This window comes from Oncorhynchus tshawytscha, linkage group LG10 (genome assembly GCF_018296145.1).
Source record: "Oncorhynchus tshawytscha isolate Ot180627B linkage group LG10, Otsh_v2.0, whole genome shotgun sequence".
NCBI lineage: Eukaryota > Metazoa > Chordata > Actinopteri > Salmoniformes > Salmonidae > Oncorhynchus > Oncorhynchus tshawytscha.
In genome coordinates this window covers 70,249,153-70,277,087 of record NC_056438.1, presented here as the reverse complement: position 1 = coordinate 70,277,087, position 27,935 = coordinate 70,249,153, and the positions used below count along the sequence as shown (strand labels likewise).

The following is a 27,935-nucleotide window of genomic DNA, read 5'->3' as shown; positions in this document are numbered from 1 at the left end:
ACAGAGAGACAGAGGGACAGACGACAGAGAGAGACAGAGGGAGAGACAGAGAGAGACAGACAGAGAGACAGAGAGACAGAGGGACAGAGAGAGACAGAGGGACAGAGACAGAGAGACAGAGACAGAAAGAGACAGAGGACAGAGGGAGAGACAGAGACAGACAGAGAGAGACAGAGGACAGAGAGGGACAGAGAGAGACAGAGGGACAGAGGACAGAGAGACAGAGAGACAGAGACAGAGAGACAGAGACAGAGAGACAGAGAGACAGAGAGAGACAGAGGGACAGAGAGACAGAGAGAGACAGAGGGACAGAGGACAGAGGACAGAGAGAGACAGAGGGACAGAGACAGAGAGAGACAGAGACAGAGACAGAAAGAGACAGAGGGACAGAGACAGAGAGACAGAGGGACAGAGAGACAGAGAGAAAGAGAGAGACAGAGACAGAGACAGAGAGGACAGAGAGACAGAGAGAGACAGAGAGAGACAGAGAGACAGACAGACAGAGAGACAGAGAGACAGAGAGAGACAGAGGGACAGAGACAGATGGACAGAGGAGACAGAGAGACAGAGGGACAGAGAGAGACAGAGGGACAGAGAGAGACAGAGGGACAGAGAGACAGAGAGAGACAGAGGACAGAGAGACAGACAGAGACAGACAGAGAGACAGAGAGAGACAGAGAGAGACAGAGAGAGACAGAGAGAGACAGAGAGACAGAGGACAGAGAGAGACAGAGAGACAGAGAGACAGAGAGAGACAGAGGGACAGAGAGACAGAGGACAGAGAGACACAGAGAGACAGAGAGGACAGAGGGACAGAGAGAGAGAGGGACAGAGAGACAGACAGAGAGACAGAGGGACAGAGAGAGACAGAGGGACAGAGAGAGACAGAGACAGAGAGACAGAGAGAGACAGAGAGAGAGAGAGAGACAGAGGGACAGAGAGAGACAGAGGGACAGAGAGACAGAGACAGAGAGAGACAGAGAGACAGAGAGACAGAGGACAGAGAGACAGAGAGAGACAGAGAGAGACAGAGAGACAGAGGGACAGAGAGAGACAGAGACAGACAGACAGAGAGACAGAGACAGACAGAGCAGAGACAGAGAGACAGAGACAGAGAGACAGAGAGACAGAGAGAGACAGAGACAGAGGACAGAGAGACAGAGAGAGCCACAGACAGAGAGACAGAGGGACAGAGAGAGACAGAGGGACAGAGAGACAGAGAGAGACAGAGAGACAGAGCGACAGAGAGAGACAGAGGGACAGAGACAGAGAGAGACAGAGAGACAGAGAGAGACAGAGGGACAGAGAGACAGAGAGAGAGACAGAGACAGAGAGGACAGAGAGACAGAGGGACAGAGAGAGACAGAGGACAGAGAGAGAGAGGGACAGAGACAGAGAGACAGAGAGAGAGACAGAGAGAGACAGGGAGAGAGACAGAGGGACAGAGAGACAGAGAGGACAGAGAGAGACAGAGGGACAGAGAGACAGAGGGACAGAGAGAGACAGATAGACAGAGGACAGAGAGAGACAGAGGGACAGAGAGAGACAGAGGACAGAGAGACAGAGAGACAGAGGGACAGAAAGACAGAGAGACAGACAGAGGGACAGAGAGAGACAGAGGGACACAGAGACAGAGAGACAGGGACAGAGAGAGAGAGAGACAGAGGGACAGAGAGAGACAGAGGGACAGAGAGACAGAGAGACAGAGGGACAGAGAGACAGAGGACAGAGAGAGACAGAGGGACAGAGAGACAAAGGGACAGAGCGACAGAGAGAGACAGAGGGACAGAGCGACAGAGAGAGACAGAGGGACAGAGGGAGAGACAGAGGGACAGAGAGAGACAGAGAGAGAGACAGAGGGACAGAGAGACAGAGAGAGACAGAGACAGAGAGACAGAGAGAGACAGAGAGACAGAGAGAGACAGAGGGACAGAGAGAGACAGAGAGACAGAGGGACAGAGAGACAGAGAGAGACAGAGGGACAGAGAGACAGAGAGAGACAGAGGGACAGAGAGAGACAGAGGGACAGACCGACAGAGAGAGGGACAGAGGTGACAGAGAGAGACAGAGAGACAGAAGGACAGAGAGAGACAGGGACAGAGAGACAGAGAGAGACAGAGGGACAGAGAGAGACAGAGAGACAGAGGGACAGAGAGACAGAGCGACAGAGAGAGACAGAGGGACAGAGAGAGACAGAGAGGGACAGAGCGACAGAGAGAGACAGAGGGACAGAGAGAGACAGAGAGGACAGAGCGACAGAGAGACAGAGGGACAGAGCGACAGAGAGAGACAGAGAGAGACAGAGGGACAGAGCGACAGAGACAGAGACAGAGGACAGAGAGACAGAGAGACAGAGGGACAGAAAGAGACAGAGAGACAGAGACAGAGAGGACAGAGAGACAGAGGGACAGAGAGACAGAGACAGAGAGACAGAGAGAGACAGAGACAGAGCGACAGAGAGAGACAGAGGAGAGAGAGACAGAGCGACAGAGAGAGACAGAGCGACAGAGAGACAGGGACAGAGAGACAGAGGGACAGAGAGACAGAGGGACAGAGAGACAGAGAGACAGAGAGACAGAAGGGACAGAGACAGACAGAGGGACAGAGGGACAGAGCGACAGAGAGAGACAGAGGGACAGAGCGACAGAGAGACAGAGGGAGTGACAGAGACAGGGACAGAGAGACAGAGAGAGACAGAGACAGAGGGACAGAGAGAGACAGAGGGACAGAGCGACAGAGAGAGACAGAGAGACAGAGCGACAGAGAGACAGAGGGACAGAGAGACAGAGAGACAGAGAGACAGAGAGAGACAGAGGGACAGAGCAACAGAGACAGAGAGACAGGGAGACAGAGAGAGACAGAGGGACAGAGGGACAGAGAGACAGAGGGACAGAGAGAGACAAGAGACAGAGAGAGACAGAGAGAGACAGAGGACAGAGAGAGACAGAGGGACAGAAAGACAGGACAGAGCGACAGAGAGAGACAGAGGGACAGAGAGACAGAGGGACAGAGAGAGACAGAGGGACAGAGAGACAGTGAGAGACAGAGGACAGAGAGAGACAGAGGGACAGAGAGACAGAGAGGACAGAGCGACAGAGACAGAGACACAGAGGGACAGAGAGAGACAGAGGGACAGAGCGACAGAGAGAGAGACAGAGGGACAGAGAGAGACAGAGGGACAGATGCGACAGAGAGAGACAGGGACAGAGAGACACAGAGAGACAGAGGGACAGAGAGAGACAGAGGGACAGAGAGACAGAGACAGACAGAGAGACAGAGGGACAGAGAGACAGAGAGAGACAGAGGGACAGAGAGACAGAGAGAGACAGAGGGACAGAGCGACAGAGAGAGACAGAGGGACAGAGAGAGACAGAGGGACAGAGAGAGACAGAGGGAAAGAGCGACAGAGAGAGAGACAGAGGGACAATGCGACAGAGAGAGACAGGGACAGAGAGACAGAGAGAGACAGAGGGACAGAGAGAGACAGAGGGACAGAGAGAGACAGAGAGACAGAGGGACAGAGCGACAGAGAGAGACAGACCGACAGAGAGACAGAGACAGAGACAGAGGGACAGAGACAGAGACAGAGGGACAGACCGACAGAGAGAGGGACAGAGAGACAGAGGGACAGAGAGAGACAGAGGGACAGAGAGACAGAGGGACAGAGAGACAGAGAGGACAGAGAGACAGAGACAGAGAGGACAGAGGACAGAGAGAGACAGAGAGACAGAGAGGACAGAGGGACAGAGGACAGAGAGACAGAGGGACAGAGCGACAGACAGAGGGACAGAGGGACAGAGAGACAGAGAGAGAGACAGAGGACAGAGGACAGAGGGACAGAGAGACAGAGGACAGAGAGAGACAGAGGGACAGAGGACAGAGCGACAGAGAGAGACAGAGGGACAGAGAGACAGAGAGACAGAGGGACAGAGAGAGACAGAGGGACAGAGGACAGAGACAGAGACAGAGAGAGACAGAGGGACAGAGCGACAGAGACAGAGGGACAGAGAGACAGAGGAGAAAGAGACAGACAGAGAGAGACAGAGGGACAGAGAGGGACAGAGAGAGACAGAGAGACAGAAGGACAGAGAGACAGAGGGACAGAGGGCAGAGCGACAGAGAGAGACAGAGGACAGAGTGACAGAGAGACAGAGGGACAGAGGGACAGAGGGACAGAGAGACAGAGAGACAGAGAGACAGAGCGAGACAGAGAGAGACAGAGGTACAGAGCGACAGAGAGACAGAGGGACAGGGAGAGACAGAGGGACAGAGCGACAGAGCGACAGAGAGAGACAGAGGGACAGAGCGACAGAGAGAGACAGAGGGACAGAGCGACAGAGCGACAGAGAGGGACAGAGGGACAGAGCGACAGAGAGAGACAGAGCAACAGAGAGAGACAGAGGGAAAGAGTGACAGAGAGAGACAGAGGGACAGAGCGACAGAGAGAGACAGAGGGACAGAGCGACAGAGAGACAGAGGGACAGAGCGACAGAGAGAGACAGAGGGACAGAGCGACAGAGAGAGACAGAGAGACAGAGCGACAGAGAGACAGAGTGACAGAGAGAGACAGAGGGACAGAGAGACAGAGGGACAGAGAAACAGAGGGACAGAGCGACAGAGAGAGACAGAGGGACAGAGCCACAGAGAGAGACAGAGGGACAGAGGGACAGAGCCACAGAGAGAGACAGAGGGACAGAGGGACAGAGAGACAGAGGGACAGAGCGACAGAGAGAGACAGAGAGACAGAGGGACAGAAAGAGACAGAGGGACAGAACGACAGAGCGACAGAGGGAGACAGAGGGACAGAGCGAAAGAGAGAGACAGAGGGACAGAGGGACAGAGGGACAGAGCGACAGAGAGAGACAGATGGACAGAGCGACAGAGAGAGACAGAGGGACAGAGCGAAAGAGAGAGACAGAGGGACAGAGCGACAGAGGGGCAGAGCGACAGAGAGACAGAGGGACAGAGAGACAGAGGGACAGAGAGAGACAGAGGGACAGAGAGACAGAGAGAGACAGAGGGACAGAGCGACAGAGAGAGACAGAGCGACAGAGAGAGACAGAGGGACAGAGAGACAGAGGGACAGAGAGACAGAGCAACAGAGAGAGACAGAGGGACAGAGCGACAGAGAGAGACAGATAGACAGAGGGACAGAGGGACAGAGCGACAGAGAGAGAGAGAGACAGAGAGACAGAGGGACAGAGAGAGAGAGGGACAGAGAGACAGAGGGACAGAGAGAGAGAGGGACAGAGAGAGAGAGGGACAGAGAGACAGAGGGACAGAGAGAAAGAGGGACAGAGAGACAGAGGGACAAAGAGACAGAGGGACAGAGAGACAGAAGGACAGAGAGACAGAGAGAGAAAGATATTAGACATTATTAGAATGATGCTACTTAATACTTTCCTGTGCACTATACATAAATCATCACAGGGCGTCCCCAAAGACAGACAGCTCTCACTGAAGAGACGCCAACTAGTCCAAAGCCGTGGACAGGAGATTGACATGAATGACATCACTGTGTCGTGATGGACGTGGTGATTGGCCGCTAAGTACAGTTCACTTCCTGGCTACCATTTAGAGGACATTACCAAGGACTTCCTGTGTGTCATCAATAAAATATGTGCTTCATCTTCACAGGAGCAGGTTTTTTCACTACCCAGAGGCATGCTACTCCACTGTGCAGCACAGATTGTTAGAACACATGGGTGGGTGCTATGCCGGGGGTATTAAAAGGGGTCGCAGAAATTCACAGGAGATAATTGGCTTTAATGCAGGGATGGGGTGGGAGCCACAAAAAAACTCATAATGAGGGGCCGCAGTGGCTGGTGGGTCTGCATAGTGCCTACCCACATCCATCCCCACGCATGCAGTCAGACCCTAGCCTTTTGGAGGCCCTAAGCAACATGTTGTTACTGTCACGCACTGACCATAGTAAGCTGTTTGTTCTCTGGCTTGGTTGGGGCGTGACAGTGACTTGGGTGGGTCAGCTAGGTGATATTGTATTTCTATGGTGGCCTGATATGGTTCCCAATCAGAGGCAGCTGTTTATCGTTGTCTCTGATTGGGGATCATATTTAGGTAGCCATTTCCTCATTTGTGTTTGTGGGATCTGCCAGTTACAAAAAAAAATACAATTTTGAGAACAAGGATTTAGAGATTGCATACATTATGCATTTCATTCATACTATATATAGTATCTCTTTAACACTATATACAGTATCTCTTTAACACTATATACAGTATCTCTTTAACACTATGTACAGTATCTCTTTAGCAATATATACAGTATCTCTTTAGCACTATATATAGTATCTCTTTAGCACTATATACAGTATCTCTTTAGCACTATGTACAGTATCTCTTTAACACTATATACAGTATCTCTTTAACACTATATACAGTATCTCTTTAACACTATATACAGTATCTCTTTAACACTATATACAGTATCTCTTTAGCACTATATACAGTATCTCTTTAACACTATATACAGTATCTCTTTAGCACTATGTACAGTATCTCTTTAACTTGAAGCTCCTTCTTACAAAGTATTATATTATAAAATGTTATATTGCCTTAGAAACATTCATATAGCTCCGACTTATCAAACATATCAGCTGCTGTCTGTTTCTCTGGGAGCAAAAACAATTTCCTTTTCTCTATACTGTATGCTTATTAGAAATGGCAAATAGAAATCAATTTCAGGCACAGAATCCATACATCTCCATTGTGCAAAAAATCCAATCTTGTCAAGCTACTTCATATATGTTCATCTTCTCTCTCTCTCACACACACACACAGAGTTCTGTCCCTCTGTGTCTGTGGACTGTTACCATGGCAGCCAGCTTAACTCCTCCTCAGCTGCAGAATACGTTCTATCCATCAGGGTAAAGCCGGCCTAACTCTCACCATAGCAACCTCCCTCCCTCTCTACCTCCTCCCTCTCTCCATCACTGGGCCAGGTCTTGCTATGCTGATTCGGTTCTACTCTAGAGAGAAGAGCAGCTGAAGAAACCACACCATCATCCCCCCTCAAATCACTGACAGACAGAAAAGCACTGTGGCTTTCCTCCCTCCGCTGCGAACTTCACAGCCACACAGCAGCCAGCCTACCGCTGAGCTGCGAGGTGAAGTGCCTGAGCAGAACCCACAACAATACCTTGTCTAAAAACAAGTGTATTACTGTAGTCTTTCAACCATACACGGCGCCATACTCTGTTAGTTGTGAAGGGTTGTGTTACTTTGTGGAGCTGTGTAATAGGCCAGAGATAGACTCTATCGTAATGAAACACCACAATGCTATGGTTATCTAATAGCAATGATAGGTAGGGGTAATGTGGAGATATGCGTCAGTAGGTAGCAGGTGCATGTTATAATACTATAATCAGCCCCTCTACGGCTGCATGCAGGAAATTAGACCTGTCTGGACAAGTCTGACCAAATCAAACCGCTCCACTGTAAATCCATGCCAATTACAGAAGTAGTCTATAACTATAGTTTAGGGTTGTTCCTGGGGAGGTTACACGGTCACGGAGAATCCATAGTCCTAGCCATAACAATTAAGTATACCATCCAAAACAAATATTAACTTAGGCGCTCCGTAAGAGTTAGAAATGTGACTGTTATTTGGGCCGCTATCTTCTTCGAGTCACAGAGCAACACTGCTAGAAGTGTTGACTGAAATAAATAAGGTAACACCTCTATATGTCTGTAAAATGGATATAGTATGTATAACCTGGAAGTAGAGGCCTAAGTGTCGTTGCCCATTAGTCTACTCCAATTAGGGCAGGGGTGGTGGAGTTAGGGGGAAATAAGACGTTCAAATATGTAAAGAAAAATATATACCTACAAATACCCTTGAATGAGTAGGAATCTAAACTTTGACTGGTACTGTATATATATTTATGACTCTCTCGCGAGCGGTACATGCGAGAGTGTTGCAGAATAAATGTAAACATACATGTTATTCAATATTTTCATCTAAACTGCTTTCGTGCGTCAACAAGCATCTGCGTTACCAGGCGCTAAAATAGAACTTACACTGTGATGCACTGCAAGTCCCGCCTCTCCTCATTGGTTTTTAGGAGCGTATACCCACGTGGGTGATTGAAAGATGAACTGAGGTCCATAGTCCAGTCCAGATGGTGGTGGTAATGCACCTTAAAGTTGGTTGCCAACCACCATATGAAGTCCACAGAAGAAGAAGACTGAAGGAGGAGAGATTACTGGAAACTAACTAGGTTTCCCCTTTTATCTGTGGATTAGTTGGTCGGAGTAGAGAAACATGCGATTTTGTGTGAAAATGGGTTGAAATTCTTCAAAGATCCAGAAAAAAAGGACCTTGTGCATTTTAGGTTAAAAAAAACAACCCAATGTTTATATCCCAGGACAAATTTGCTAGCAACAGTAAGCTAGCTAGCTAAATGGCCATTAATGTTTCATGTGTTTCGACCTGTCCCCAAATTAATATAGTTGGTTCAGCGTTTCTTTTGATATTTCAACTTGCGTGGCCTGATCGCTTCTGGTGTGGATGAACAAAATAAACATGCGCTCAATGGCGCACGAGGACATACGTGCATTCCCAGTCTAGTCAGCATGTTAGAACTGTAAGACATATCAAGACGTGCTTTCATACAATAGCCTAAATGTGATGATTGACTGAGTCCGTGCTGACAAACCCTCACTACTCACCAGTGTGTTCAAAAATATTTCTGTTCTTGAATGCCACATACTCCCATAGCGTTTTCAGTGTTGCAGGGTTAAAATGAGATGTGTTCTCTGTTCCCCTGTCTCATTTAAGATCCATAAGACCAGACATATGAAGACATGATGCTTTGATACAGGTGAAGATTGAATATGTGCTGACATGTGTTCACCGTTTATCAGTGCCTTACAGATCTTGTTAAACACCCATCACTGCAAAATAGACAGGCAGATGGTCATCAATACCACGTCACCACTCACTGCAGCCAGCGCTGACCAACACAACTCGCTGTTACAGCTGTCAGTCAGCAGAGAAGGAGAAAGAGGGAGGGAGGTGGAGAATGAGGGAGATAAAGAGAGAGATAGGTAGATACAGTAGAGGCACGTACAGCCATTTAGACAAACTGACAAACCTACATAAATATCTCAACAAACCTGATACAGATGGACAGACACATGACCTAACATACAGTATATCTGTAGTGTGTTACTTACCCACCGCCCCAGACAGGTTGGGCAGGGATGTGAGCACCAGCAGTGGCAGCAGCAGACAAGGGGGGTACAAGCAGAGTCCGTACCCAGGACGAGTCGCCCTGGACTGGGCTACAGTTCCACCTGGCCTGGGGGGAACCATGGTACCTCCTGCGATATGGGGTGGAGGTGGGGATGGGGTGGGGGAAACTTCCCTCAGCAGGGCTTGGCACTCTGAGTAAACAAACAAATATCTTCAAATACATGAGGGAGAAAACATAGTTGTGAAGAACAATTAACAAAGCCGATGATGAAAGCAGACTAGGGCAGTTGAATGAAAAACCCTTTAGAGGTCAAGCAAGCTTCTGCATGTGTATACAGCACAGGAGGCTGGTGTCACCTTAATTGGGGAGGACGGGCTCATGGTAATGGCTGGTGCGGAATTGGTGGAATGGTATCAAATACATCAAACACATGGTTTCCATGTGTTTGATGCCATTCCAAATAGTATAGTTCTGTATGTTACTATCCCAGTACAGACACATTCAGCCTCTTCAGCCACTGCTGTAATAGCCTTCCTACTGGAACGGGTTTCCTCCACTGGCCACATAAACAGAGAAGCTGCACACACCAGGGGAGGCTGCTGAGGGGAGGACGGCTCATAGTAATGTCTGGAACGGAGTAAATGGAATGGTATCAAACACCTGGAAACCATGTGTCTGATGTATTTGATACCATTCCACTGATTCCACTCCAGCCATTACCACAAACCCATCCTCCCAAATGAAGATGCCACCAACCTCCTGTGGTACACACGTTCATAAAACCTCTGTGCCCCTAGTAGGGAAACACTCAGTCAAAGAGGATACTAAAGCAGGTGGTGTGTTTGGACCGTCCGGGCACCATGCAATATTCAATAAGAGTCCATTATGCCAGATGGTAAACGCCCCTATAATAGATATCCTGTGGGTAATCCTGGTCCAGCCAGGGGGATTGGGCCTGACTCCTCTGAGCTGGGGTGTTTCAGGCCTGACATGAGAGATTCAGCCGAGCTCTGCAGAAACTCCCTGCCCAGGAGTCAATAACTCCTCACATCTATCCCTCCCTCGTTCCTTATCTGCACGATAGCATGCATGCACACATTTTTTCCTGTTCAGAACTGATGGAACACACACAGAGAGACAAACAGAGAGACACAGCGAGACATACATAGAGAGACACACAGAGAGAGACACACAGAGAGAGACAGACACATACAGATGATTAGAGGAACAAACACAAGCGTACACCTACCCACCCACACACACACGTCCTACACTTCCCAAAGTTATCAACAGTTTTCCACATCCAGTGAAAGGGTTGACTGTGATCCTAATACAGAGACGTCCTACCATTCTGGAGGAGTGTTCCATATGAATATGTATATGGAATTATCCAGCTCTTATCAGACTGACGGGCTAATGACACATTGAAAGGAATTAGCGTCTGGCTCTATAACCCTGTTTGAGCTCTAAATATAACAAGTCTATAAACGTATCTGTCCATCTGACATATATTTCATGAAGCACTACTTCCCTCTCTCTCTTATCAAGGCTCTGAGATATGGAATAGAAAAGCTTTCAGGATTTACTATTCAATTCAATAACCTAATAGCTGCAACCTAATCAGAGCTCATTCAAGTACCATTCCAGCAGCACAATGAATTCTCCTCTTAAAGAATCTCAATTTATTGGTGAGCATCATCAGCATGATGCAGGGGATGATAAGGAGCAGATATATGCTTCATGTCCTCATCAATGTGGGTCCTGTGTTGAACTGCCTGACTGGCAGAAACTGGGCTGATTCTGCACGGTAGCATGGTAAAAGGGTTAGAGACATTTCTGATGAAATAAATTCATTTTGTAATTACTTCTTTCCCACTATTGCGAATTGGTCCTGATCTAATTACATCTTGAGTGGTCTGTCACTCTAATCAAGCCCCTGTTCTGGTCTACCCTTCTCTCGTCTCATACACGTCTCCTCCTATATCCCTTCACCCTTCTAACTTTCTGTCTCCTGTCCCTTGTCTCTCTGCTCCTGTTTCTCTGACCTCCATCTCCTAAGTATCTTACATTGTCTCTCTGTCTCCTTACTGTCTGTACCTTGTCTCTCTGTCTCCTTACTGTCTGTACCTTGTCTGTCTCCTTACTGTCTGTACCTTGTCTCCCTGTCTCCTTACTGTCCCGTCTCTCCATCTTGTAATTAACCTGCTATCTAAACCTGCGATCCTTCCCTGTCCCTCCATCTTGTAATTAACCTGCTATCTAAACCTGCGATCCTTCCCTGTCCCCTGTCTCTCCATCTTGTATTTAACCTGTTATCTAAACCTGTGATCCTTCCCTGTCCCCTGTCTCTCCATCTTGTATTTAACCTGCTATCTAAACCTGTGATCCTTCCCTGTCCCCCGTCTCTCCATCTTGTATTTAACCTGCTATCTAAACCTGCGATCCTTCCCTGTCCCCTGTCTTTCCCTCTCTCTCCGTTTACCTCCCCTGTGTCTCCTTCCCCCTCTCTTCCTCTCTCTTGTATTTAACCTGCTATCTAAACCTGTGATCCTTCCCTGTCCCCTGTCTCTCCATCTTGTATTTAACCTGCTATCTAAATCCTTGATCCTTCTCTCTCACCACGACCCGTTCCCCAGCTGCAACAGCTGCCCGACTGTGGTCCACTAACACAGTTAAACAAAGGGGCTTACAGTAAGTCTATCTGTGAATGGAGAAAGAGTCCTAGCTACTGTACTGCAGGCCTTGCCAGGATCTGTCCTAACACTTGTTAATCCTCTAAAACCCATCTCTACTTCCACTGCATTGACCCTGTTGGCTGGCAGTCAGAATGGCATATTTGCCTCTGTGCTTTCATGCTCAACCCTGGCACACGTTCCTTTAAAGGATTTTGGCAATGATGCAATTTTCCACTTCCCCAGAGTCAGATAAACTTGTGGATACCATTTGTATGTCTCTGCGTGCAGTTTGAAGGAAGTTGCTAAGTTATGCTAGCGCAATTGCTAACTAACATTAGTGCAATGACTGGAAGTCTATGGGTTTCTGCTCATGCTAGCAGATGCTTTCTTGCTTTCTGCTCATGCTAGCAGATACCCATAGTACAATGACTGGAAGTCTAACACTAGTTAGAGGTAGTTTCACAAGCCAATGCTAACTTTCTCAATACTGGACACAGAGACATACAAATGTTATCCACAAGTTCATCTGATTCTAGGGAAGTGGATAAAGGGCCTCATCAGTATCCCTTTAACTTATTCTCCAGCCAAGTATGGAGATGTTACTGTACTGTACCTACACACAGCACATACTACATCAGCAGTACCATGCGTCAGGGCCATGTGTGTGTGTCCTTACCCCTGGGTGTTCCCTACAGCCCTGGCTGAGGCATCATGGCCTGCTCTGTGGAATTCTCAGTGTGACCATCCAGTGGACCTGCAACAACACAGGAAGGAGGAGATGCGTTAACAATACCTGAGGGTATGTGTGACCTCATAACGTAACACACAGCCTTGCTGTGAGCCCCACACTGTTCAAGGTTAAGTTATTTTCAGTTTGTGAGATACCTCGTGAGGAATCTAACAGCAAATGAAGGATCATTCATAGTAATGTCTCTATTATGATCCTAAGCATCACTTTCCTGTTCCACTGTTTTAATCACCTCATCCTCCCCTGTACCCCACCCCTTCCTCTTACCCAGCATGCCTTGCACCACAGTCGGGCTGAGGAAGTCTCTACGGGCCCTGTCTCCATGACAACAAAGCAGCCAGTGAGACGTGAGATCACAGGCAGGATCTGTTTCTTTGGGTAGGGTTACGGCCATGCAGTAGCTGGGAGATAGCTAGCTACAGCGGTTAGTAGCTACAGGAGAGCAACCAGGAGGAGTGTTTTCAGACCAATACAGGTGAACAGACTGATGAGGAGTGTCTTCTGACCAATACAGGTGAACAGACTGATGAGGAGTGTCTTCTGACCAATACAGGGGAACAGACTGATGAGGAGTGTCTTCTGACCAATACAGGGGAACAGACTGATGAGGAGTGTCTTCTGACCAATACAGGGGAACAGACTGATGAGGAGTGTCTTCTGACCAATACAGGTGAACAGACTGATGAGGAGTGTCTTCTGACCAATCAGACTACACAAAACCACACACACACTGTAGTACGCATGCACAAGCACACACAAACTGATGGAGGGGGCTTTGCTTCCATATCATTACAGATTTCCGACTGTAGTATGTATACACATTGTGAATCTAGTCATATACACATGCATGTATAGTTCCAATCATTTTCAGCCCAGAAAATGTGTGTTTTTGGGCTAGAGAGCTCCTGTGGTGTGGTATAGAGACGGAGCTGCAGTAAGACCAGGGAGAGGCTTCTGGAGCATCTAGACCCTGTTGGCAAAGAGACAGTCATTCACACATGCACATACGTACACACACACACACACACACACACACCAGATGGCAAAGCATCATGGGGTTCGACCGACACTCACTCTCTCTCTCTCTTACACACACACACACACACACACACACACACACACACACACACACAGAGAAGCAGCCAAGGATGAGGCACGTCTTACCGCAGGCGGATGCTGCGTCGGCCTCGGTTACATTTTGTGCAGGGGAGCTGCTGTATTTGTGTTCCTGTGATTCCCACTTTACAAGCCATCCAAGCCCTTCCTGACAAGACTACATAACCGAACCGTCAGTCTCTTAGCCGTCAGTCTGCTAGCCGTCAGTCTGCTAGCCGTCAGTCGGCTAGCCGTCAGTCTGCTAGCCGTCAGTCTCCTAGCCGTCAGTCTGCTAGCCGTCAGTCTGCTAGCCGTCAGTCTCTTAGCCGTCAGTCTCCTAGCCGTCAGTCTCCTAGCCGTCAGTCTCTTAGCCGTCAGTCTCTTAGCCGTCAGTCTCTTAGCCGTCAGTCACCTAGCCGTTAGTCTCTTAGCCGTCAGTCACATAGCCGTCAGTCACATAGCCGTCAGTCTGCTAGCCGTCAGTCACCTAGCCGTCAGTCACCTAGCCGTCAGTCTCTTAGTCGTCAGTCTCTTAGCCGTCGGTCTGCTAGCCGTCGGTCTCCTAGCCGTCAGTTTCCTAGCCGTCAGTCTGCTAGCCGTCAGTCTCTTAGCTGTCAGTCTCTTAGCCGTCAGTCTCCTAGCCGTCAGTCTGCTAGCCGTCAGTCTCCTAGCCGTCGTCTCTTAGCCGTCAGTCTGCTAGCCGTCAGTCTCCTAGCCCAGTCACCTAGCCGTCACCTAGCCGTCAGTCTCCTAGCCGTCAGTCTCCTAGCCGTCAGTCACCTGGCCGTCAGTCACCTGGCCGTCAGTCACCTGGCCGTCAGTCTCCTGGCCGTCAGTCTCCTGGCCGTCAGTCTCCTGGCCGTCAGTCTCTTGGCCGTCAGTCTCTTGGCCGTCAGTCTCCTGGCCGTCAGTCTCCTGGCCGTCAGTCTCCTGGCCGTCAGTCTGCTGGCCGTCAGTCTCTTGGCCGTCAGTCTCTTGGCCGTCAGTCTGCTAGCCGTCAGTCTGCTAGCCGTCAGTCTGCTAGCCGTCAGTCTCTTAACCTTCAGTCTCTTAGCCGTCAGTCTCTTAGCCGTCAGTCTGCTAGCCGTCAGTCTCCTGGCCGTCAGTCTGCTGGCCGTCAGTCTGCTGGCCGTCAGTCTCCTAGCCGTCAGTCACCTAGCCGTCAGTCACCTAGCCGTCAGGCTGCTAGCCGTCAGTCTGCTAGCCGTCAGTCTCTTAGCCGTCAGTCTCTTAGCCGTCAGTCTCTTAGCCGTCAGTCTCTTAGCCGTCAGTCTGCTAGCCGTAAGTCTCCTAGCCGTCAGTCTCCTAGCCGTCAGTCTCCTAGCCGTCAGTCACCTAGCCGTCAGTCACCTAGCCGTCAGTCTCTTAGCCGTCAGTCTCTTAGCCGTCAGTCTCTTAGCCGTCAGTCTCTTAGCCGTCAGTCTGCTAGCCATCAGTCACCTAGCCGTCAGTCACCTAGCCGTCAGTCTCTTAGCCGTCAGTCTCTTAGTCATCAGTCTGCTAGCCGTCACCCTCCTAGCCGTCAGTCTCCTAGCCGTCAGTCTCTTAACCGTCAGTCTCTTAGCCATCAGTCTCTTAGCCGTCAGTCTCCTAGCCGTCAGTCTGCTAGCCGTCAGTCTGCTAGCCGTCAGTCTCCTAGCCGTCAGTCTCTTAGCCGTCAGTCTGCTAGCCGTCAGTCTGGTGACCGTCAGTCTCTTGGCCGTAAGTCTCTTGGCCGTCAGTCTGCTAGCCGTCAGTCTCCTGTCCGTCAGTCTGCTGGCCGTCAGTCTCCTAGCCGCCAGTCTGCTAGCCGTCAGTCTGCTAGCCGTCAGTCTCCTGGCCGTCAGTCTGCTGGCCGTCAGTCTCCTAGCCGTCAGTCACCTATCCGTCAGTCACCTAGCCGTCAGTCTCTTAACCTTCAGTCTCTTAACCTTCAGTCTCTTAACCTTCAGTCTCTTAACCGTCAGTTTCCTAGCCATCAGTCTCCTAGCCGTCAGTCTCCTAGCCGTCAGTCTCTTAACCTTCAGTCTTCTAGCCATCAGTTTGCTAGCTGTCAGTCTCTTAACCATCAGTCTCTTAACCGTCAGTTTCATAGCCGTCAGTCTCCCAGCCGTCAGTCTCTTAACCGTCAGTTACCTAGCCATCAGTCTCCTACCAGTCAGTCTCCTAGCCGTCAGTTTCCTAGCCGTCAGTCTCCTAACCTTCAGTCTGCTAGCCGTCAGTCTGCTAGCCGTCAGTCTGCTAGCCGTCAGTCTCTTAACCGTCAGTTTCATAGCCGTCAGTCTCCTAGCCATCAGTCACCTAGCCGTCAGTCTCCTAGCCGTCAGTCACCTAGCCGTCAGTCTCTTAGTCGTCAGTCTCTTAGCCGTCAGTCTCTTAGCCGTCAGTCACCTAGCCGTCAGTCTCTCTTAGCCGTCAGTCACCTAGCCGTCAGTCTCTTAGCCGTCAGTCTCCTAGCCGTCAGTTTCCTAGCCGTCAGTCTGCTAGCCGTCAGTCTCTTAGCCGTCAGTCTCTTAGCCGTCAGTCTCCTAGCCGTCAGTCTGGTAGCCGTCAGTCTCCTAGCCGTCGTCTCTAGCCGTCAGTCTGCTAGCCGTCAGTCTCCTAGCCGTCAGTCACCTAGCCGTCAGTCTCCTAGCCGTCAGTCTCCTAGCCGTCAGTCACCTGGCCGTCAGTCACCTGGCCGTCAGTCACCTGGCCGCCAGTCTGCTGGCCGTCAGTCTCCTGGCCGTCAGTCTCCTGGCCGTCAGTCTCTTGGCCGTCAGTCTCTTGGCCGTCCGTCAGTCTCCTCAGTCTCTTAACCTTCAGTCTCAGTCTCCTGGCCATCAGTCTCCTGGCCGTCAGTCTGCTGGCCGTCAGTCTCTTGGCCTTCAGTCTCTTGGCCATCAGTTTGCTAGCTGTCAGTCTGCTAACCATCAGTCTCTCAGTTTCATAGCCGTCAGTCTGCTAGCCGTCAGTCTCTTAACCTTCAGTCTCTTAGCCGTCAGTCTCTTAGCCGTCAGTCTGCTAGCCGTCAGTCTCCTGGCCGTCAGTCTGCTGGCCGTCAGTCTGCTGGCCGTCAGTCTCCTAGCCGTCAGTCACCTAGCCGTCAGTCACCTAGCCGTCAGGCTGCTAGCCGTCAGTCTGCTCAGCCGTCAGTCTCTTAGCCGTCAGTCTCTTAGCCGTCAGTCTCTTAGCCGTCAGTCTCTTAGCCGTCAGTAGCTCAGCTAGCCGTCAGTCTCCTAGCCGTCAGTCTCCTAGCCGTCAGTCTCCTAGCCGTCAGTCACCTAGCCGTCAGTCACCTAGCCGTCAGTCTCTTAGCCGTCAGTCTCTTAGCCGTCAGTCTCTTAGCCGTCAGTCTCTTAGCCGTCAGTCTGCTAGCCATCAGTCACCTAGCCGTCAGTCACCTAGCCGTCAGTCTCTTAGCCGTCAGTCTCTTAGTCATCAGTCTGCTAGCCGTCACCCTCCTCTCAGTCTCCTAGCCGTCAGTCTCTTAACCGTCAGTCTCTTAGCCATCAGTCTCTTCCTGGCCGTCAGCCTCCTAGCCGTCAGTCTGCTAGCCGTCAGTCTGCTAGCCGTCAGTCTGCCTCAGTCTGCTAGCCGTCAGTCTAACCTTCAGTCCGTCAGTCTCTTAGCCGTCAGTCTGCTAGCCGTCAGTCTGGTGACCGTCAGTCTCTTGGCCGTAAGTCTCTTGGCCGTCAGTCTGCTAGCCGTCAGTCTCCTGTCCGTCAGTCTGCTGGCCGTCAGTCTCCTAGCCGCCAGTCTGCTAGCCGTCAGTCTGCTAGTCCGTCAGTCTCCTGGCCGTCAGTCTGCTGGCCGTCAGTCTCCTAGCCGTCAGTCACCTATCCGTCAGTCACCTAGCCGTCAGTCTCTTAACCTTCAGTCAGTCTTAACCTTCAGTCTCTTAACCTTCAGTCTCTTAACCGTCAGTTTCCTAGCCATCAGTCTCCTAGCCGTCAGTCTCCTAGCCGTCAGTCTCTTAACAGTCTTCAGTCTTCTAGCCATCAGTTTGCTAGCTGTCAGTCTCTTAACCATCAGTCTCTTAACCGTCAGTTACCTAGCCATCAGTCTCCTACCAGTCAGTCTCCTAGCCGTCAGTTTCAGTCTAGCCGTCAGTCTCCTAACCTTCAGTCTGCTAGCCGTCAGTCAGTCTGCTAGCCAGTCAGTCTGCTAGCCGTCAGTCTCTTAACCGTCAGTTTCATAGCCGTCAGTCTCCTAGCCGTCAGTCTCCTAGCCGTCAGTCTCCTAGCCGTCAGTCTCCTAGCAGGAGCACTGTTCACTCCGCTGCATACCAATAAAGATACAGACCAGGGTCCCTTAACAAAACTGCAATATTAATGTTCCTGAGTTATATAGCAGTATTTAGAAGTTCCCAGTATTAGCTATTCCCACTAGCAATAACTTACTAGCCCTACATACAAGTACAGAACTGTATCAAACAGAATTAATACCAGTTCCTACAGGAAGGAATATTTGGGAATAAGGAACGTTATCAAGCTCAAACATTCCTAAATCAGAAGCTATCAAGAGATTACCCCATTTACTCATGTTAAGCTGCAAGCCAGGATGAGTGATCCTTAAATCACACTTCCGAGAAGGAATATATTTTAAAAAATGTATTCCCTTCGAACCGTAGTGAGCTTACACTTGGCTTGTGGTTGATGCTGCATTTAGTGATCGTTCCTCTCTGGGGTTTGGAGAGGAGGAATGGGCACTGAAGGGCTTAGAAAGACTGTGTGTTAAGCTTCCAGAGTGTGTGTGTGTGTGTGTGTGTGTGTGAGTGCAGCCGTGTATGGCATACGCTTTGTTTTCCGTCAACTAATCTCAGTATTCGATTTCCTCTCGACCACTTAAGTCCCCATAGCAGGAGCCTAAAGACCTCTCTGCCTGAGTTTGAGCTCAGCAGTGGCTGTAGCTATCTGGACAAAAACTCTACTTTCTTGTCTGCATTCTCAAGATATACAGTACTCCTAGCACCTGCACCAGTCCCCTCATTGATCTGTGAAAGCATGTTTCATGCCCTTTAGCAAAGAAACTTACAGTCATGCACACATTTAACATATGGGTGGTCCCAGGAATCAAACCCACTATCCTGGCATTGCAAGCGCCATGCGCTACCAACTGAGCTACAGAGGACCTTGTCCTTATCCGACCTAAACATCCCACACTGACTGCACCAAAGGGTTTAACCAACCTGATTCACATTGGTGGTGAAGTGCAGCGTTGTGGTCACATTAATATCTCCAAAGCGCTGGTGTACTGTCCCGTACAGTAAGCCTACTCAGCTAAAAGGGGTTTCAAGGACAGACACAGAGGAACTACTGGCATCTGCTCACTGACTGTACAGTACGTGCCCTCAGATAGAGCCAACAGATGGACTGGCTTTTAAAACGCAGGAAACATAGTACCAAATGGTATTAAAGTACATATAGGCCGGATTACAAAATTGGTTAAGAAGGAAGGGAAGCATGTACTTACAGGCAACATGGCCTATGCAGAATAGTTAAAACCACAGTGTGGCTGTTCAATTGAATTGGCGGCCTTATGGTAGACTGTAGCATAATGCAGATTGGATTAATAGGACTTTCAAATCAAACAGATTTGTCCAGGATATGAGGGTGACCCTGTGACCTTTGTTGCCATGGTAACCTAGGTTGTGCCTCTCTTTTGTCTGTTGTAGTTCAAGTGAAGAGGGAAGATGCTGTTAGGAGGAGAGATGCCATTATGACTGGGACAGGATATTGTACTCAAAATGATCCCAAGGTAAGCAGCTGGTGCTTTTGAGGGCAAGGCTCAAGACGGGATTAGTCGGTCCTTGGTCAAAAAAATTATAATAAAACAAATACTTTTGTATTTCTTTTTTTCAAAACACTGCAGCTGGCTTGACTCCTATTAGCCTTAGGTGGGCCACACAACAAACAGGACAGGGAATCATTGCTGTACTCAACATGCTCCCTTTCATATAGCTGACATCTTAATACTTGTAAAGAGTCTCTGATCATAACAAGCTGTATATGACAAGAATCATTATCACAGCCTTCACACACTGCAAACACACACACCCACACTAAAAGACATGCTCACTGACAGAGAGAGATCATGCTAATTCCTAAGACAAAACATCACTTGCTCTGGGATAAACAGCTTCAACAGAGAGAAACAGGCAAATGTCCCCCACCAATAACCAGAGGAACACTTCAGATCTGTCAACATCCACATCCCTGCTGTCTCTATCATTAAAACAGGCCCTTGGTCTCTCTCTCTGTCTGTCTGTTCATTGGTTCATTAAGCAGCCTGATGGCTGAGACCTTGTCAACTCACTGCTCAATTAGCATATATGAGCCTGCAACAAACCTTTATCCATGGACGGCAGGTACATGTACACCTGTGCGGGCGGCAGGTACATGTACACCTGTGCGGGCGGCAGGTACATGTACACCTGTGCGGGCGGCAGGTACATGTACACCTGTGCGGGCGGCAGTTACATGTACACCTGTGCGGGCGGCAGGTACATGTACACCTGTATGGGCGGCAGATAACCTAACGGTTAGAGCGTTGGGCCAATAGCTGAAAGGTTGCTGGTTTGAACACCCTAGCCGACAAGGGGGGAAATGTGTTGATGTGCCCTTGAGCAAGGCACTTAACCCTAATTTGCTCCGGGGGGGCTGTACTACTATGGCTCACCTTGTAAAACAACACATTTTACTGCACTTATCTGGATTATGTGACAATAAAACCTACTGCCAGAAACCTCCATCCAAACTGGATGCAGTAGCTACAGTACAACCTGTTTGTTCTATCTACATCAATGTACATAAATCAATATTATGTCTATATACAGTGTTGTAATGATGTGCAAATAGTTAAAGTACAAAAGGGAAAATAAATAAACATGGGCCGTATTTACAATGCTGTTTGTTCCTCACTGGTTGCCCTTTTCTTGTGGTCACAAATCTTGCTGCTGTGATGGTGCACTGTGGTATTTCAACCAGTAGATATGGAAGTTTATCAAAACTGGGTTGTTTTTTAAATTCTTTGTGGGTCTGTAATCTAAGGGAAATATGTGTCTCTAATATGGTCATACATTCTCCTCTCTCAGCCCTCCTCTCCTGTCTCTCAGCCCTCCTCTCCTGTCTCTCAGCCCTCCTCTCCTGTCTCTCAGCCCTCCTCTCCTGTCTCTCAGCCCTCCTCTCCTGTCTCTCAGCCCTCCTCTCCTCTCTCTCAGCCCTCCTCTCCGCTCTCTCAGCCCTCCTCTCCTCTCTCTCAGCCCTCCTCTCCTCTCTCTCAGCCCTCCTCTCCTCTCTCTCAGCCCTCCTCTCCTCTCTCTCAGCCCTCCTCTCCTCCCTGAGCAAATGAACGATTAAAAGCCAATCAAGCGAGCCTCATAGTGAAACTTGAGACGCTGCTGCCTGACGGGAGCAACAGCAGCCAATTAGTGAAGCAGTTTCTGGAGGAGGAGAAGAAAGAGAGATAGAAGTTCCCTGACAACAGAGACAACCTTCGTCGTCGTCATCATCATTTACTTTCATGTCATTAGTAAGACATCTCTAGCTCTTCAGGAAGAGGAAAACTCATTCATCAGACAGGCACAGCCATACCGTTCAGCTGACGGTATGTCCTGTGATGTGCTTGAAACAATAATAACAATCCATATATCTATTGATAAAGTGATGCCTGGAATACGTATTCTCAATGTACTGTATGTAAGCTGTAAGTAAGCATATCGTCAATACATATTTTATATGCAATGTGTTGGCAGCAGCCTAATTCATTCATTAGTGTTTTTGGCCTCTGCTGTTGGGATCCTGCAGGCTAAATTTAGATTCTTCTAATTGTAAAACCTTAGTCATCGCCTTTCTGTGTAATCATTCCTCGGGATAACATTTGTATTTGTATCCAGTTCTCTCCCTCCTGAGTACAAACACTGGCATGGTGACACTAGGCTAGGCCTGGTCACATGACCCCTGTCCTCTCCTCTGAGATTGAATTACCTCTGGCGCTGCTGGCTACATGGCCTCGCAAAAATAAAGAACCACACTGATGCCAATGTAGCCTGGTTCCAGACCTGTTTGTGCTTTTGCAAATGATGTTGCTATCATTGCTAAAGCAGAAACAGACTGGCACCCAGGCTAACATTGTTTTTCTCTCTGGAGAACCCCCCAAAAAAAAAACAGCAACCTTTAATCCTCAGTAGAGGAGGGCAAGAAATGTTTGTGCTGCTAAACCTTTTTCATGTCTGCCAACAGATATGACAAACCTATTACAATAATACAATGACGAATATTCTACGAATAATCTATCTAATATTCTAACATTATCAAGATTCATTCTAATTCCAACTCCACACAGAGAATAAATGCATGGGACTGTCTTCCAGGGTAGCCATCTTGAACAATTCTACTGGTAACAAGCCATTCATTGCATTGGCTCCTGATGGAGATGAGATTTGTGACGCCAAATGAGTTTCGCCTTGAGGGACAAAGATGTGAATGGAATTGAAAGCCAAAGTAATGGAGTAGAAAAACAGAGATTGTCCTCCATGGTGCTGTCATGCCTGTCACTAAGAGGGATATGGAGAAAGTGTTTGTGTGTGCCCTTGTGGCTGTGCAAGTTTGTGTTTGTGCACGTCTGTGCTGTGTGTGAGTTGGTGTGTGTTTGTCCTGGCGGCCATTTGTGCGTGCGTGTGTTCGTGTCCGTGCGGGCAAGTGTGTGTCTGTGTCAAGTTAAAGATTTGCCAAAGATAACAGACTGACAAATTGCCCCCCTCCCCCATCTTCACAATAGCCAGACGTCTCATCCAGCCGGGTGCGTACCAACTAATCTACCACCAGACTGAATAATGGGATGTTATCACACTGTTATGATACAACATGTCAGAAACACAGCCAACCATCCATCACCTTTTTTTTACAGCTAATTTCATCCCTTTGAGGCCTAGATTTGAACACAGTGTCTTGATGAGTGAGAAAGCTACATACCCTTGGTCTCTCAGACACACACATCACACACATCACACTCCCCCGCCACTCCTGCAGTCCCCAAATGGTCTCTATCCCTCTGACCTTCTGGAGTCGTGAGAGGAGATGCTATGCAAATAGAGTCATAATTGAAATCTGCCCAGCAGGCAAGTGTACAGATAGGGTGTACCTGTGCCGAGCACCTGCCCCCCCCACTCACCAAGTGTACAGATAGGGTGTACCTGTGCCGAGCACCTGCCCCCCACTCACCAAGTGTACAGATAGGGTGTACCTGTGCCGAGCACCTGCCCCCCACTCGCCAAGTGTACAGATAGGGTGTACCTGTGCCGAGCACCTGCCCCCCACTCGCCAAGTGTACAGATAGGGTGTACCTGTGCCGAGCACCTGCCCCCCACTCGCCAAGTGTACAGATAGGGTGTACCTGTGCCGAGCACCTGCCCCCCACTCACCAAGTGTACAGATAGGGTGTACCTGTGCCGAGCACCTGCCCCCCACTCGCCAAGTGTACAGATAGGGTGTACCTGTGCCGAGCACCTGCCCCCCACTCACCAAGTGTACAGATAGGGTGTACCTGTGCCGAGCACCTGCCCCCCACTCGCCAAGTGTACAGATAGGGTGTACCTGTGCCGAGCACCTGCCCCCCACTCACCAAGTGTACAGATAGGGTGTACCTGTGCCGAGCACCTGCCCCCCACTCGCCAAGTGTACAGATAGGGTGTACCTGTGCTGAGCACCTGCCCCCACTCGCCAAGTGTACAGATAGGGTGTACCTGTGCTGAGCACCTGCCCCCCACTCGCCAAGTGTACAGATAGGGTGTACCTGTGCCGAGCACCTGCCCCCCACTCGCCAAGTGTACAGATAGGGTGTACCTGTGCCGAGCACCTGCCCCCCACTCACCAAGTGTACAGATAGGGTGTACCTGTGCCGAGCACCTGCCCCCCACTCGCCAAGTGTACAGATAGGGTGTACCTGTGCCGAGCACCTGCCCCCACTCACCAAGTGTACAGATAGGGTGTACCTGTGCCGAGCACCTGCCCCCCACTCACCAAGTGTACAGATAGGGTGTACCTGTGCCGAGCACCTGCCCCCCACTCACCAAGTGTACAGATAGGGTGTACCTGTGCTGAGCACCTGCCCCCCACTCACCAAGTGTACAGATAGGGTGTACCTGTGCCGAGCACCTGCCCCCCCACTCGCCAAGTGTACAGATAGGGTGTACTTGTGCCGAGCACCTGCACCCCCCACTCACCAAGTGCCCTTTGAGTCGTGGTTTAAGTGTTTTTGTTGTTGTTCTGAACCCACTACACCCAAGTCATTGTGATGACGTCAAGTTTACATTTTGAGCACCTGCTCCCTGAAAGGTCTGAGTACGGTCCACTGCCCAGCCCAACAGGGATATGAAATAATAACGTACAGGCAGACAGCAGTAGCCATAGCCCATAGCTGATAGTGATACAGTTGAGGTCAAAGCATTAACACGGACAGATTTCAACTAAAGTCATTCATGTCTGGATACACTGATTCATTTTCTCTTTCTCACCAGCCATCCAGGAGACATGAATGACTTTACTAGCCTTACACGAGCCAAAAAGGGATTCTCAATCACAAAGACAATTTTCTTTTCTTTGTACAACAAAAATAACCTTGTTCTATAGCCCAAACCCAAGGAAGCTTATGCTCTTGTCCAAAACCTTCTTTGCCCAAAACTAAACACACATTCTACAACTAAACATTCCAGACCATTCCACAACTTGCCTACCTCAGCCTTCATTCCAGGTCTGATGAGCCAGTTTGCCAGTTTCTATCATGTCAGCCATCTTGTCACTCAATCTCCCCCATCGTTTATAGCTGCTGTCACTCAGGGACATAACAGCAACAGCAACAGCAGCTCAGCCAGACTCTTTACTACTTCAACTTCAGAGGGTTTCCCATTGGGCTGCAAATCAACACATTAACATCTACTTTGCCTGGTCATCTACAGAGCTAGAACAAAGATCTGAGAACAGGAAGAGAATAATGCACAAAAAAAGACATAATGCAGCCTAATGGACTAAATGTATTGGAGAGGAGATGGGGAGACGGGGGAGATGGAGAGACAGTAGAATGGAGAGGAGAGGGAGAGATGGGACAGAGGAAGAGGAGAGGGAGGGAGGGAGGGAAGAGACAAACAGAGAGAGAGGAAATGGAAGAGAAAAAGAGGAGAGGATAGAGGAAAAGAACAGGAGAGCACAGAAAGGAGAGGAGACAGGGGAAAAATAGGTAGAAAGCAGACAGAAAGGTAGAGAGGAGAGAGGTAGAGTGAAAGAAATAGGAGAAAAAGAGTTAGAAAGCAGACAGAAAGGTAGACAGGAGAGAGAGAAATAGGAGAGAGGTAGAGGAGTGAAAGAAATAGGAGAGAGAGGTAGAGGAGAAGTAGAGCGAAGTGTGAATTTTTCATTCGTGCTGACACATCACAATCTCTGATTCATCTAGAGAAAGGCATCAGTCAAACCACAACCCATATCACAGCTTTAACTCTATATTATTATTATTTTATATATATACATATATATATCTATTATATACAGTACCAAACCAAAGTTTGGACAAGGGTTTGTCTTTATTTTTACTATTTTCTAAATTGTAAAATAATAGTGAATACATCAAAACTATGAAATAACACATGGAATCATGTAGTAACCAAAAAAGTGTTAAACAAATCAAAATATATTTTATATTTGAGATTCTTCAAAGTAGCCACCCTTTGCTTTGATGACAGCTTTGCACACTCTTGGCATTCTCTCAACCTGCTTCATGAGGTAGTCACCTGGAATGCATTTCCATACTTTGAAGAACATAAAATACATTTTGATTTGTTTAACACTTTTTGGGTTACTACATGATTCCATGTGTTATTTCACATTTGTGATCTCTTCACTATTAATCTACAATGTAGAAAATAGTAAAAATAAAGAAAAACCTTTAAATCAGTAGGTGTGTCCAAACTTTTGACGGGTACTGTGATTCTCCTCTCATCTACCAGGCCGGTCCTGTGGAGATGTGGAAAAAGATATGCCAGTAAATGCTACATCCACGTTTGGGATGGAAGTACAGATCACAGGAGGTTGGTGGTACTTTAATTGGGGAGGACAGGCTCGTGGTATGGGTTTCTATGCGTTTGATGCCATTCCATTTACTCTGTTCCAGACATTACTATGAGCCGTCCTCCTCTCAGCAGCCTCCACTGGTACAGATGTTCTGAGTATGCAAATGACTAGCTCTTCCGCTCTTTACTCTAGGGATATCAGACGGTCGTTGGTTTCACCTGGAAACAAATCTACAAACTCACATGGCAGTGGTCAATGTGGTACGCTTACCAGGGGCAGGATCGCTCAATCTTGAAAGCTGCAAGGAGAGTCCTCTGGATGATTCTCTAGATAAACTGCACAACAGACAAGTATCCTTCTATTATAGTCTCTTGACTCACGTCCCCTCACATTGGTGCCGCTGAGATGCACAAGCCCCAGGGTTGCAGATAACCAGGGCATTGGCTAACAGGACTCTTACTGACCAGCAACAGCCCACGGGACTGAAAGACAACATGGACAGGAAGAACATAAATAGAACCGTTTGTTCTGCTGTGTTTGAATCAATACTGCCTGCCAGCATCTGGGAAAACACAGCAGCAAGGTCTGAAATCAAAGCTTTCCCACAGGGCTCACTCGTCACGTCAACGTTGGCATGCTTTTGATGCTAATCTGAAGGAGCAGCTGATGTAGAAATGAACAAAAGATTGAAGCCTGTTGTGAAGACAACTGATTGCGAGAAAACTAAAATTGGAAATTGATTTTTTCTTTTGATTCAAATCCAATTCTGCCTGCTTGGTATAGTGTGTTGCTTCTCAGGTTTCTTGCACAGGATTGGTGAATATGTTATACTGTCTGAGGTCCACCGTGAACCAGACCCAAGTTCTTCAGACCCAGTCCAAGACCCTCCACAGAAACACTGGTTTCACCAGCTGTGTGTAGCAGTCGACCCTGTATCTGTCTGAGTAGTTTCCCACTGGGTACACACTGGTTGAATCATGGTTGTTTACAAATCATTTCAATGAAATTATGTTGAACGACGTGGAATAAATGTTGTGAATTGACGTCTGTGCCCAGTGGGTTAACTTCATGTGGCTGAGAATTGTCTTAATCTATCTTTGGGGGAAGAGAGAATGGATTGCAAAGAAGGCCCTACTCTAGCTGGTCATAATGGTCTCATTAGCCAGGTATAAATGTTTAGTAAATATCTATCCGTTTTAAAGGAACTGATAAACTCATTAAATATGAATGGGTGCATGGGTGTGATTTGAAGCAATTAGGGATGTGGCAATTGTTTGGAATGAACACCAGCCTACACATGATGCCTCCCAGGGGATGGAGAGAGCATCTGTGTTGAGAGAAATACACAAACAAAACTATTAGGCCTCAGCTCGGATCTGATCTATTCAAACTGCTGCGAAAAGGCCTGTCTGTATGGTGAAATAATGACTTAAAACAACAAGAAAAGCATTGTGGTTAATGAATGTATTAAACGTGTGCTTGGTTTTGTCTAAGCAAACAAACCCTGAGAAAATGTGTCAAGGTAAATCGAAACCAGCAAAACATTTATTTATGTAGCCTAGATGGTTCCTGAAAGTGTGCTCGCATTTAATTTGGTTTTATAGGGTTTTAAATGCGCCAACACATAATATTAACAAATGGGTAAAACATAATGAATATTTAATGTTTTTTGCAACAATTCCAAATGGAGAAGCAGGTTCCTAATAGACGAAGCGACTCAATGGTCTGTAGAGTAATCTCTAAACGGTCCATCCGCCTCGCCACCTGGTGTCATGACATCGCCCAATTTATGGCATTTGGATGGTCAACGCTCGATAAAGGCCTATAGCCCACAGTGGAGAAAAACCCGTACCTATAATATAGGCTCAAATTTGTTAATAACAATAAAATAAAGAATACATCAAATTGGTCACTCTTCCATGATGACCGACGCAACAAACTAAAGAGGAACAAAGGGGCGACATGACGCTACTTGTCAGCTAGAGAGGGGTCGCTCATGAAGACTCTGTGATGAGGCGAGAAGCTGGGTGGCAAGAAGGCTGGGTACCGCAGAAGACAACCGGCATATTATATTATTCTCAATCAGAAAACCCAAGCTCACCCAGTTGCATTCAAAGTCACAAGTAGCCAAAAACACCACCAAACAAGGGTGTTCGAAAGAGATATCAAAATGTACCCA

At 48.5% G+C, this 27,935-nt stretch overlaps 1 protein-coding gene across 7 annotated transcripts in view; it reads right to left on the bottom strand.

Moving 5' to 3' along the window:
- Nucleotides 1-27,935, bottom strand: part of LOC112260820 (receptor-type tyrosine-protein phosphatase S) — a 152,227-nt gene that overhangs the window by 123,772 nt on the left and 520 nt on the right. For all 7 annotated transcript variants that reach the window (XM_042328961.1, XM_042328966.1, XM_042328964.1 and 4 more), the window contains exons 2-3: nucleotides 12,570-12,647; nucleotides 9,199-9,408 (exon numbers count right to left, since the gene is read on the bottom strand). In XM_042328961.1, coding sequence (XP_042184895.1) covers nucleotides 9,199-9,337 — 139 coding nt within the window. In that variant the 5' untranslated portion in view covers nucleotides 9,338-9,408; nucleotides 12,570-12,647. The remainder of the gene's footprint in view (nucleotides 1-9,198; nucleotides 9,409-12,569; nucleotides 12,648-27,935) is intronic.